The sequence below is a fragment of the Theobroma umbraticum genome, unplaced genomic scaffold (assembly GCF_002168275.2).
Source record: "Theobroma umbraticum cultivar Fairchild unplaced genomic scaffold, ASM216827v3 scaffold_30.0, whole genome shotgun sequence".
Classification (NCBI taxonomy): Eukaryota; Viridiplantae; Streptophyta; class Magnoliopsida; order Malvales; family Malvaceae; genus Theobroma; species Theobroma umbraticum.
This window is the reverse complement of record NW_018397254.1, coordinates 13024697-13037857: the sequence shown is the minus strand read 5'-3', so window position 1 is coordinate 13037857 and position 13161 is coordinate 13024697. Positions and strand designations below refer to the sequence as shown.

General features: G+C 29.9%; 1 protein-coding gene across 1 annotated transcript; it reads right to left on the bottom strand.

The window, feature by feature from the left end:
- Nucleotides 1-6395: 6395 nt before the first annotated feature.
- On the bottom strand, nt 6396-7929 carry LOC110417972 (GRAM domain family protein). Its single transcript, XM_021430587.2, has 3 exons — nt 7468-7929; nt 7031-7305; nt 6396-6838 (listed from the first exon to the last, which is right to left on the bottom strand). The coding sequence occupies exons 1-3, from the start codon at nt 7823-7825 to the stop codon at nt 6629-6631; spliced, it is 843 nt and encodes a 280-aa protein (XP_021286262.1). The 5' UTR covers nt 7826-7929; the 3' UTR covers nt 6396-6628.
- Between the last annotated feature and the right edge of the window lie 5232 nt (nt 7930-13161).

Genomic DNA, 13161 nt, shown 5'->3' with positions numbered 1-13161 from the left:
GAATGAAATAAGGAAAAATGAGAAAAAAACTAAATGTGCTTTAATTTTTTCCACCAAAATGGTGTAGTTTTGGACAAACAATAGAAAAAAAGAAAATTATTATGAATATTTTTGTGAATATCCATTTATGTTATCTATATCTAAATTTGAATCTAAATTAGATTGGATCAACATTAGGATTTAATCCATCTAATCCCTTAGTATTATCTTCATCTTGTAAATTCTATCGAGATAAGGGGTTATTTGCCTATAAATAGGCCCCTCACTTCATTTGTAAACACACACTTCAATAACATCTTTTTTCTCCCTTTGCATGCTTTCTTTCTTCCCTTTCTTTAGTTGTTCTTTCAAGTTATCTTATTCTTTTAAGTTATATTTTCATAACACGTTATCAGCACAATTCTCTAATCTCTCAACTTTTCAAAGTTCAATTTTTCTTTAGGTGACTTTTGTCTATTGTTGCTTTATTGTTTTGCCCATATTTTACCAATCTATAATAAGTCAATTTTCAATTTTATATTAATTGTTTTCATTGACCAATTTATTGTTTTACTTGCCGATAATGATATTTTGTGTAATACTAATATCTATGTTTTTCTTTTAAGCTATCATCATGTCAAATTTTACAAAGCTTGAATTTGTGGCCCTTGATATTACTAGCAAGAACTATCTATCTTGGATTCTAGATGTTGAAATTCATTTAGATGCTATGGGTCTTGGAGACATAATCAAAAAATAAAATAAAGTAACCAATCAGGATAAGGTAAGAGCAATGATTTTCCTTCACCACCATCTTCATGAAGGATTAAAAATTGAGTATCTCACAATAAAAGATCCAATCGATATTTGGAAAAGTCTAAAAGAAAGATATGACCACCAGAAAATAGTAATTCTGTGACAAGCTCATTATGATTAGATGCATCTATGATTGTAAGATTTTTGAACTGTAAGTGAGTATAACTCGGCATTATATAAAGTCAATTCTAAACTAAAATTGTGTGGAGAAAAGATGACTGATGCTAATATGTTGGAAAAGAAATTCTCTACTTTTCACGTCTCAAATGTCCTCTTGCAACAGCAATACCGTGAAAAAGGCTTTAAGATATACTCTAAATTGATTTCTTATCTTCTTGTGGCTAAGGAAAATAACGAGCTATTGATGAAAAATCATGAATCTCGCCCAACTAGTTCTGCTTTATTCCTTAAAGTGAATGTGACTTTTTTTAAAAATTATGATTTTGGTCTTGGGCATAATTATGGTGATAACCATGGATGTGGAAGAAGTTGCCATAATTATCACAATCATGGCGATTACACAAATAAGAACACTAAATAGAAGTGGATAAATAGTGAAAAGATACAAGAAAAAGACAAAGGTGGACAAAATAAAAAGAATATAGAAAATGTCTGCATCGATGTGGCATGAAAGGTCATTGGTCACATACCTATCGTACGCCAAAACATCTTGTTGAACTTTATCAAGCATTACTGAAAGATAAAGGAAAAAATATTGAAATAAATTTTGTTGAAAATATGGCCAAGTTGATATAACACACTTGAATGTTACTAATTTTTTTGCTCATCCTAAAAGACGAATTGATCATTTAATTGGTGATTAAAATCCCAATAATGAAATTTCTTAAATTGTTTGCTGATGTATTTTAGTATAACTTTATTAAGAACTTGTCATGTTTTAGTATAACTCTAAAAAGTTGATGTGTTTTAGTATGTCTATTAGGAAATTTTTTTAAAATAATAAAGTTTATATTTAATGTTCTTCTATGTCAACTTGTAAATTTCTTATTATATTAGGGTTTATTTTCTTGAAGAAAATATAGATATTCATCTGGTTGGATCCAAATTCAATAATGAAGATATATGTCTAATAAATAGTGTTACAATGCACACTATATTTAAAAATAAGAAATATTTTTTTCACTTGACAATGGAAGAAGCTAATGTCAATATAATATATGGTAATATAAGATTAATTGAAGGCTCTAGAAGAGCCAATATTTTACTACTCGGAGGAGTAAAGTTTATAATAAAATATGCATTATTTTCTACTAAGTCTCAATGAAATTTATTAAGTTTTAAAGACATTCATCTGAATGGATATCATATTGAGACAATGAATGAAAGATACATTGAATATCTTTATATTACATCTATTATCTTGGGTAAAAAGTGTGCATTAGAAAAATTACCCATTTTGTCCTGTAGAATGTACTACACAAAAATTAAAATGATTGAAACTTATGCTATAGTAAACTAGAAGTTTAATGATAATTTTAATATTAGCAATGACTAATTAAGCCATCCCGAATCAATAATGATGTGAAAAATTATTAAAAATTCATGTGGTCATCCATTGAAAAGCTTGAACATTTTTCAATCTAATAAATTATCATGTATTCAATCTAATAAATTATCATGTATTGCATGTTCTTAAGCTAGATTAATTATAAAACTATCACCAACTAAAATTCAGATTGAATCCCTTACATTTTTTTGAACGTATTCATAGTGATATACATGGACCTATACATCCATCATGTGGACCTTTTATATTATTTATGGTTTTAATCGATGTATCGACAAGATGGTCACTTGTGTGCTTATTATCAACTCACAATTTGGCATTTACAAGATTACTTGCGCAAATAATTTGTTTGTGAGTACATTTTTCTGATACACAATCAAGACAATTCATTTTGACAATGCAGGTGAATTTACATCTCAAGCTTTTAATGAATATTACATGTCAATTGGAATAAATGTTGAACAATCTGTTACTCATGTCCATACACAAAACGGTCTAGCAAAATCATTTATTAAACTCCTCAGACCGATTTCAAGGCCATTATTTATGAAATCTAAACCCCCCAAGCAAATGTAATTTTACATGCAGTAGCACTTGTGCGCATCAGGTCAATGAGTTATCATAATTCTTTCCTATACAATTAGTTTATGGTTAGGAACAAAATATTTCCCATCGATGAATTTTTGGATGTGTGGTATATGATCCAATTATTCCACCACAATGCACAAAGATAGGTCCTCATAGAAGGTTAGGAATATATGTTAGATATGAATCTCCATCTATAATTAAATATCTAGAACCCTTAATAGGAGATTTATTCATTGCAAGGTTTGCTAATTGCCATTTTAATAAAATAAATTTTTCAACATTAAAGGGAGAAAATAAGCAGCTGAAAAAAGAAATATCTTGTTATGCATTATCAGTATCTAGTTTTGACCATCGTACAAACCAATGTGAACAAGAAGTTCAAAAAATAATTCATTTGCAAAATATAGCAAATCAACTGCCAAATGCATTTACCGACCTAAAGAAAGTAACTAAGTCTCATATACCAACTGCAAATGCTCCAACCAGAATTAATAGAGGATAATCTGCTATTGCTAATAAGCATAAGACATGCCAAAACTGTGGAAGATCAATCAGTTCCAAATATTAAAATCCTAAAAAAAAAGGAGCAACTATTCAATATGATTAAGAAGAGGAAACAAAAACTCCTAAAAAGACCTCTAACATAATTACAGAAGAAATTCAAATACCTCAAATCAAAAAAAATGAAGAGAACTCAATAAATTATGTTATGACAGGAAAAGATGGAACTGGAATGAAATAAAAGTCGATGATATTTTTGCATAAAATGTAATGCTCAATCTTATAAAAGAAAATGAGGATCTTGAATATACATTTGTTGAATAATTTAAATATAGAAATGATTGGCCAATGTGGAAAAATACAATCAAAATGGAATTAAATTTACTTGCAAAACGTGAAGTTTTTAGACCTATAGTCCATACACCAAATGGTGTAAAACCAGTGAGATATAAATGAGTATTTATGCATAAACAAAATGAGATGGATGACATTGTGAGATACAAAGCACGGCTTATTGCATAAGGTTTTATCCAAAAACCTGGTATTGATTTTGAAGAGACATATTCTCATGTGGTGGATGTAATTACATCTTGATATTTAATTAGTTTGGCAATATATGAAAACCTTGAAATGCATCTAATGGATGTAGTTACAGCCTATTTATATAGCTTACTGGATAATGATACCTATATGAAAATCCTCGAAGAATTTAAGTTGCCTAAAGCACACAATTTGAATTCTTAAAAAATTTATTCGATTAAATTAAATAAATCTTTATATGGATTAAAACAATCAGGGATGCATGTAGTATAATCGTCTTAGTGAATATTTGTTGAAAGAAGGCTGTAAAAATGGTTTTATATGCCCATGTGTTTTTATAAAAAAATTCAAATCGAAATTTTTGATAATTGTTATTTATGTTCATTACCTAAACATTATTGAAACTCTTGAAGAGTCATCAAAAGTTGTGGATTATTTAAAGAAAGAATTTGAGATAAAAAATTTTGAAAAAATAAAATTTTGTTTAGGTCTTCAAATTGAACACTTGACAAATGAAATTTTTATCCATTAATCTAATTATCTAGCAAAAGTGCTAAAATGATTTTATTTAGGCAAAGCACATTCGTTGAGTTCACCAATGGTTATAAAGTCCCTAAATGTAAAAGAAGACCCTTTCAAACCTCGTGAGGCTAATGAAGAACTTTTTGATCTTGAAGTCTCATATCTTAGTACAATTAGAGCACTGATGTATCATGCTAGCAATACATGACCTAACATATCATTTATTGTGAATTTATTAGCAAGATATAGTTCTTATCCAACTCGAAGACATTGGAATGAAATTAAACATATTCTTTGATATCTCCAAGGAACAATGATATGGGCTTATATTATTCAAATGCATTAAAATTATATTTAATTGGTTACGTAGATCAAAATATTTATTTAATCCACACAAAACTCAATCCCAAATAGGTTATTTATTCACATATGGAAGTACGGCTATTTCATGGCGTTCTATAAAACAAACTATAGTTGCTATTTCTTTTAACTATGTAGAGCTTTTAACAATTCATGAGGCAAGTCATATATGTGTTTGGTTAAGATCTGTAACTCAATATATTTGAGAAACGTGTGGCTTGTCAACCAAGAAAGAATTCTAACAATATTATACAAGGATAACGTTGCTTGCATAGCACAATTAAAGAAATAATACATTAAAGGCGATCGAACAAAACATATTTCATCAAAATTCTTTTTCACTCATGAACTTTAATAAAATGATGATATTAGTGTTTAACAAATTTGTTCAAGTGACCATCTAGCAAATTTGTTCACTAAAGCCCCTTTTTATTGCAACATTTGAAAAGTTGATATAAAATATCAGAATCCACTGCTTTAAAGATATTAAATAATGTAATCATCAGGGAGAATAAAATACAAATTGTACTCTTTTCTTTCATCAAGGTTTTTCGCACTGAATTTTTCTTGATAAAGTTTTTAATGAGGCAGCATTTCAAAAGCGTATTCTTCAAAAAAATTATGTACTCTTTTTCTTTTAGTGAGATTTTTTCTCATGAGGTTTTTTTCTTGTAAAGTTTTAACAGAGTATATTCTTAATACAATGGATATTCAAAGATGAGTGTTATAAATACTTTTGTAAATATCCATTTATGTATCTATATCCAGATTTGAATGTAAATTAGATTATATGAACATTAGGATTTAATCTATCTAGTCCCTTAGTTTTTTTTTTATCTTCTAAATTCTATCGAAATAAAAAGTTGATTGTCTATAAATAGACCCCTCATTTCATTTGTAAACACACACTTCAATAGCATCTTCTTTCTTCCTCTAAATACTTTTTTTCTTCTCTTTTTTAAGTTATCCTTTCAAATTATCTTTATTTGTTTTTTTTAAATTATATTTTCATAACAAAAATGAAAAATTCACGTCAACATCACATGGCATCATCTTACATGTCAATACCATGTTAGTGCCATATCAATATTATTAACAATCAATCTGGATGAAGTTACTTATATGAACCTAATTGCACCTAAAGTATAAAGGTTAAATTAATCAAGTTTTAGATAGAATAATTAAATTGAACAAAATGCTATAATGCAGGACTTCGTATTTGTTTTGATCAATAAAAATATAACTATAGACCAAGAATCCCCGTGACAAAGGAAAGAGCTCTTTTTTGGGCCTAACTTTTTCATCCTTTCTCAAAAGGCCGATAAATTAACTTATCGAGTCTCTAGTCTCTCAATTGCTTACTACGAAACCACACAGCCAAATTTGAGTGATTGGGTTCGTAAAATTCCTAACCCAAGTCCAGGAATGGCAGCCCTAATTGACCACTTGGGCTTCGTTCATTGTCCATCTTTTGGTTGTTTGTTTCATTTTATCCTTCGATTTTTTCTGATGTAGAGAACATCCATATTTCAATAAGATTTGTGTGATTTAATTTCTAAAGTAAATGGAATAGACAGAAAGTTTCATTGAATATATTGAAACACAGATTGACAACAGCGGAGATGTCATCTCCACACATAGATAAACAAACAAATATGTAGAAAAAAGACACGAGCCAAGAAAAACCCCCAACTCTCGACAGAAGGAAAACAAAAATTATAACAAATGATTTAGAAAACCAAAATTTCTACGAGTACAAATATAAAGGTCCAAGAGGGGAATAACGTTCTTCCACTACGCAACTACTGGTTTCGCTGCATTCTGGGTTGCCTTGAAATCTTTCACGCCGTTTGAAAGGTGAAACGATGCTTTCTCAAAATTAACAAATCCCATCAACCAGAAATCATGACCATCGACGGTAACAATCTGGATGTACTTCTCCGGTGGATTTTCCTTCATGACCACAGGATTAACCGTGCCTATATTCGCCCAAGGTATCATAATCTGTTCAAGACAGTCTTGTTGTTCAGGTCATTACCAATTAATGCAAAATTTAACTAAATTTAGTTAGTACTTGTTTGTTTAATTTGCTATTTAGAAGTCCTTCCCCAACTAATTAAGACAGCAATAATTTCAGTGATGCCCAATTGCCTACACTAGTGGTCCATTTATCATTGATCCTAAAGTGCATCTTACCTTGTAGTAGCTCCAAGTCTCCTGACCTGATGGAGCAGTGAAGGATAAGGGACGATCACTGCAGAAGGCTACCCGAGCAGTTGATAAATAGAGGGTTCCAGCAACAGGGCCAGTTGTTGTAGAGAGGTAACAGGCGAACGTCCTCTTCAACTTTTCATTTGGGTCAGTTCCAAAAATCTGCTTGAAGAGAGACTCAAACCCACCCTCTGTTATTGCTTTTGCTGTCAGGTTTACTTTACCCCATGCTGCTTCAGACACAGACGGTCCAGTTTTAACTGTAATTTCATTTATAGATGCATGTAAGAATCTAATCATGTAATTATTCAGATTTCGATGAAAAATGTTCACGAAAATTTAATTGGAAATGATCTAAGAGACACTTTCAATTACATAATAAACATCTGAGATAAAATTCATAGTTTCCAATATCAACTTACGGTTGTGCCAGATGTCGCGTGCTATGGTCTCGGCCTTTCTACTCCAGGAATTGAACATGTTAATCACAGGTTCAAAAGGATTGTGGCTTGGTTTTTCTGCAGGGGAATAAACGAGGTAGGGAAGCTCATAGATTTGCTGCTCACTGGCACGCCATAAAGCTGCCTTCTGGTTGTCAGGGTGAACAGCTGGGGCTGCTGGCGGCCCCATGACGTACGTGCCCCATTTCTTAGCGTCTTCTTCCGATGGTGGTGCCTGCATAGAAGGTTGATGAGGTTGTGATGCATCTGTTGTGGTGGAGGTTGGGGATGGCTCATGCGATCCTTCTACTCGAACGTTTTCTTCAGGTATTGTTGTCATGGTCTTGAACGGGAAATGGAGACTTATGACACAACTGGAAATTTTTTTGGCGGATTATTTTCTGATGGATTGTTGCTTAGAAAGCCGAAAGACTTGCAATATATAGAGGAGAATTCCAGAGCTGGGTGTTCAAAACACGGTGTTATTTCCTTTGCAACGAAGAACTATCTAGAAAAAGCCAGCTTTTAGATAAGCAAGAACGCCCTCAGCGGCAGGGTGTTTCCAGAAGGGGTATTTAAGTAAACGGATTTGTAAATTCAAGCACTCTTTGGCTCCTCGACCGCTTGTTATTATCAGGACAAAAACCAAGGAAGTTTCCAGCTTGTTGGGCTGTTTTACTATGCAGAGGGAATAGTCTTGTGCGGTGTTCTCTTCAAACCATGCATGAGATGAGGACTTGGGTCGAGCTTTTCATTTTTTTATTAAAAAACAAAACAAAAAGTAGCTTGGCAAGAGTTTTATTCTGCGCTTTATGATTGTACACGTAAATTTCGTGTCAAGATCAAGACAAGAAAAATTTAGAGGCAAATAACAACTGAAAATTCTTTAAAATGAAACAGTAATGAATAAAAATACACTTCCAAGGTCTGGATGACTTGTCTAATATTTGTATTCTTCAAAAGTTTTTCACTTTTGAAAATTTTTTATATTAGAAGACTAATAGGTTGGAACTCTTAACAAAATTTCAGATCTTCCTACTTTCTTGAACTTGCGGAGTTTTGGATCCTTTTGTTCTTTAGAATCCTTTTCTTTCCTAACTGTGTGTCAAATGCTTTTTAACTGTGTGTCGAATGACTTGGAAGAGCAATATATTTATAGTGCTAAGAGTCTATAACTCTTATGAAAACTGTTTGGTTTGATTTTTTTTTTTTGGTTTGAAAGTTATTATAAAATTGTTATAAAAATTAATAATTTTTAAAATTAAGTTAAAACTATTTAATAAATTTTTTTTTATAAATTCTTTTTTATAGATAAACTGTTTGGAAGAATAACTTATATAAGCTCTAATTTTTATTAAAATTACCATAAAATGTATTTAATAAATAACTTTATATTAATAACGAATTCCTTTGTTTACAATGAAAAAAAGTTAACTTTATTTTTTTATCTATTTAAGCTAAATTTTTAAAAATATAAAAAGTATTTTTTATATAACATAAAATTTATAATTAATAATAAATCATAAAAAAATAATTCCATAAATAATTTATGAGTAACATATAATTTATAAATATCTTATAAATTAACGATTTCTATTTTTCATCAATGCAACAGCTATTTGGTTGTGAACTCTACCCATGTTACTGTCATCCAATGCTCTTCTATAAGTATATGAACTCATTTCTTCATTATTATTAATAATCTCTTTTTTTCTTTTTTTTACCCATGTAACGATTTCTATTTTTCCTTTTCCTTTTTAGTAGTCTGTGCAAAGAGACGTAGAGGAAATGGAGATTACAGTTTGTGTTGGAGAAGGGTGACTTGCAGAGAGAGAGAAAAGAGAGGGAGATCGATTGAAAGGGAGGTATTTTTTGAGAGGTTAATGTTGAGATTATATTTAATAGTTGAGGACATTTTTGGAAAAAAAAAATTCTCCTGAAAAGCTAACATATTTTTAAATAAAGAGAAGAGAAAGCTCCTCTCTAGAGTTTCTCTTGAAATTTTTTTTTTAAATTTTGTTCTTTAAAAAAATTTATTTTTTTAAAGGTTTTTAAAATCTTGTTTGGCTTGACTTCTGTTTTTAACAGATAAATAAGTTGAGAAAAAACTAAGCCTAATAGACACTAAATGAGAGACTTCCATGAGAATTTAATCTCATTGGTTTATCTTTAAATTATTTTAATTTAATTAAAGATAAAAAATAATGACTCATAGATGGTCTTTTGATTGGTCATATTCCAAGTTTTTAAATTTTGATTGGATATATTTGATTTTTAGCTCTAAATTATCTTAATTTTTTTAAAGATAAAATGGATGTCCCATAAGTGAATTTTAATTCGTCTAATTGTGAGTCTTTAAGATTTAATTTGTCAAATCATGTGTTTTTATCTTACTTTAGGTAATAGAATAAATTATTTGCAATTAATTACATGGCTAACTTAAATGATGTCATCAAGTCCACATGGTGATATATGATTCATCTTTGAAAAATTCTTCAATTTACTAATTTCGAAAAACATGTAGTATCTTGTAATTGCATAAAATATTTCTCCTTCTACAAATGCCCTTTCAAGACTTGTTCACATAAGATGAATCCAACAAGTGGACAAAACTTGAAATTCAATTTTATTTTGGCACCATGTTTGCTTGCACTCTATTTGGTTCGAGCTTTTAATCAATGAAAAAAAAAAGGCATACTATTTAAAAAAGTATCTAAGCTATTCAAGAAAATTCAAATAAGTCTTTATTTTTATTGTGTTCAATCAAGACCTTTTATTTTTATTTTATATCAAATAAGCCCTTATGACTAATGGTTTACTTAGTTAAAATGTCACTTGTCATTTAATGCTATAAAATGCTGATGTGATACTAATATGACATGTTGATACATCATAATGGTTTATTTTGGCCCATATAGACATAAAATGACTATGAACATTTTGATTAATGACAATTAGCTAATTATTAGTCATAATAGTTTATTTAACTCAAAATAAAAATATAAAGGCTTGATTGAATGCAATAAAAGAATAAAGACTTATTTCAATTTTCTTGAATAGTTCAAGAACTTTTTTGAGTATTATGCTAAAAAACAAATTATTTTCCTAGGTATTTTGGAATCCTAATGTGCCTTGGTTTAACCATGGAAAATTTTGAATTCAATTTTAATTTGAATTATGCTTAGCCTACTTATAGGCGATAGAATTATTGTCTTGGCAGAAACATCTTACCATAGAGTAATAATCTTGGAAGAGTTATCTTGCAATTGGTAGCACACTCCGTAATCAATTAAGAGTAGGACTTTTACTCTATAAAAGAGTTCTTTTGCCAATTTTCTTCATACCAAAATATCAAGAAATCACCAAGAACAAATTAAATTTTTTGCCCATACTAGAAGTGTTCATAGTCATCATGTAAAATTACTAACTTCCATTTTGAAATTTTCCTTTGCTTGCATGTTATTGACATAATTGAACCAAAATAATCCATAGCCCATCTTCTTTCAACAATCGGAATCTTTGATCTCTTTTCTCTTTTAATGATTTGTGTATCATGCACATAAGCCATATGACACGGTAAAAACACATCTTCATTAAATACATTAAAGACAAGCATTCTCCGCATGGTAAATAGACACATATTAATTTGACATAGCCTTTTCTAGAATGTTAACTTTCTTTCTAAAAATAGAGATAAGATTATCACTGATAATAAGATACTTATTATCTTTCCAGTGTCCACTCTGCTACTTGCTTGTTTGATGCAATATAGCCATTATTATAGAGCCTTACAATATTCATTGATTTGGAAGATAATTTAGCTTTTCTCAAGAGAATTATGGAGTTCTTAGGATCAATATTTGGAAACACTTTTATGTTTAACCTTTGTGTTGATCACAAATTAAGCTTCAAAGAAATTCAACTTAAAGAAGCAATATGCTTCACTTAAAATTTGATGGCTTGATCATGAAATTTCAAAAGAAGTACAACTTGATTTACTCTTCAAGTATCATTATCATCTTGGTAATTTCATTATCACACTTATATTTCAAGTGAAAAGATTTGGATCATTAATTCTTAAACTAAAAAATTTTCTTTTGGATTTGACTAAACTTGGCAATGAGATCAAGAGGCCTTCATACTTCCAAATAATAAGGATCAAGTCAAAACGTAGCTCATCATTTTTTTTATGCTTCTTTTTGTTTTTAGTGCCTTAACATTTTGCCTAATTTTGTCAATTACAAGATTTTCAACCTTAAAACACTTTTTTTCGGTGTACTAACTTTTGCTTAAGTTCTCTTTTACAAGATTTTCAACATGATCGGCTTTTATTAGGGTCAGTTTAGGTTCTTACCTAGGAGTGTGTGATCTTCAAGCTTACTAGTGCTTCAAGAACTTGTTGTTGATAAGGCAATATTCTTGAGATTTTGCACCACTTTTATAAGTACATGATTAGATGTGTGGATCTTCATTTCTTCAAGTCTTTCTTTCTATGTAGATAAAACTTTTTTAGTCAAATGCTTTATATGTTTCTTGGCCTTTAATGCTCCACTAGTTGTTACAACCCATTTGCTTTGTCTCTTCATTGGAGAAGTGATTGTCATAATCCTTTTACTCATCTAACATGAATCTTTTTCTTTTATGCTTTTGTGAGAACTTTTTGAAGTTTAGTGTAACACCCCTGATTTTTTATATGACTTATATCTGAAATTGGCCAAGTGACTTAAAAGAGTTATTTAAGTTTTGATGAATATGATTATGTCTAGAGATAAATAACTATGAATGTGGGGGGTCAATTAAAAGCCTTAATGAAATTGTGTGAATGTTTGACACTTTGACATTTAAGTATGACATTAAGGTAAATATCAATGAAAATGATAATTTAATTGTATAGATTGAGGATTTGATTTAATTTAATGCATGTTTGAGGACATATATATGAGGATTTTGAATCATATGAGTTACTTGAGGTATAAGATTAATAGGAAATGGAATTTTGGTGTTAAGTTGGATTTTTGGTAATTAAAAAAAGCTTGAAACTATTTACACGAGAAAACGTATCGATACATTGCCAAATGTATTGATACATTCATGATAAGATGAACAATGCAAGGCCCACAAGAGGAATTGTATCGATACATTCAAGAATGTATCGATAAATTAGGTTAAAGATAAACATGCATCGATACATTTGTTGGGATGAGCCCTGCAGCCAATTAAAATTGGTTAAAGCTTGATTCTAATCATGCAACAACATCATTCATGTTGAATGATTAAAAGTTTTCCTTCTTCAATAAGACATCAATTATAATAAGTTATAAGTCTAATTAAATAAAGTCTATTAGATTAATATGCTTACAAGGGAACTGTAATGGGTTGTAGTTATGAGATCTTTATGCATCAAAGCGTAATCTCAAAATGTTCTTGGTCAATATATCATTGAGACTAGACATCAATGACACCTAAAAACTGACACATTCTATATTCTTTACTTGAGAAGTAAGCAATCGATCTCATACATTGAAGTATAGAGATACTTGGAACTAGAATGTAAGTACTTGCTTAGAAGAGCAAGTTCACTGAACATGACCCGCCATGAGAAGTGCATTTGGTATTTCACTCAAATGTTTATGCAATACTTCTCATGTGTCAGTTGTGTAAATACTCCCTAGACTT

What these genes read in the sequence shown, in the direction of transcription:
- LOC110417972 (XM_021430587.2), bottom strand. Translation starts at nt 7,825, where the DNA reads ATGACAACAATACCTGAAGAAAACGTTCGAGTAGAAGGATCGCATGAG. An exon ending in ACGCGACATCTGGCACAACC is followed by an intron (nt 7,306 to 7,467) that starts GTAAGTTGATAT and finishes ATGAAATTACAG; the next exon opens with TTAAAACTGGACCGTCTGTG. An exon ending in AGACTTGGAGCTACTACAAG is followed by an intron (nt 6,839 to 7,030) that starts GTAAGATGCACT and finishes TGTCTTGAACAG; the next exon opens with ATTATGATACCTTGGGCGAA.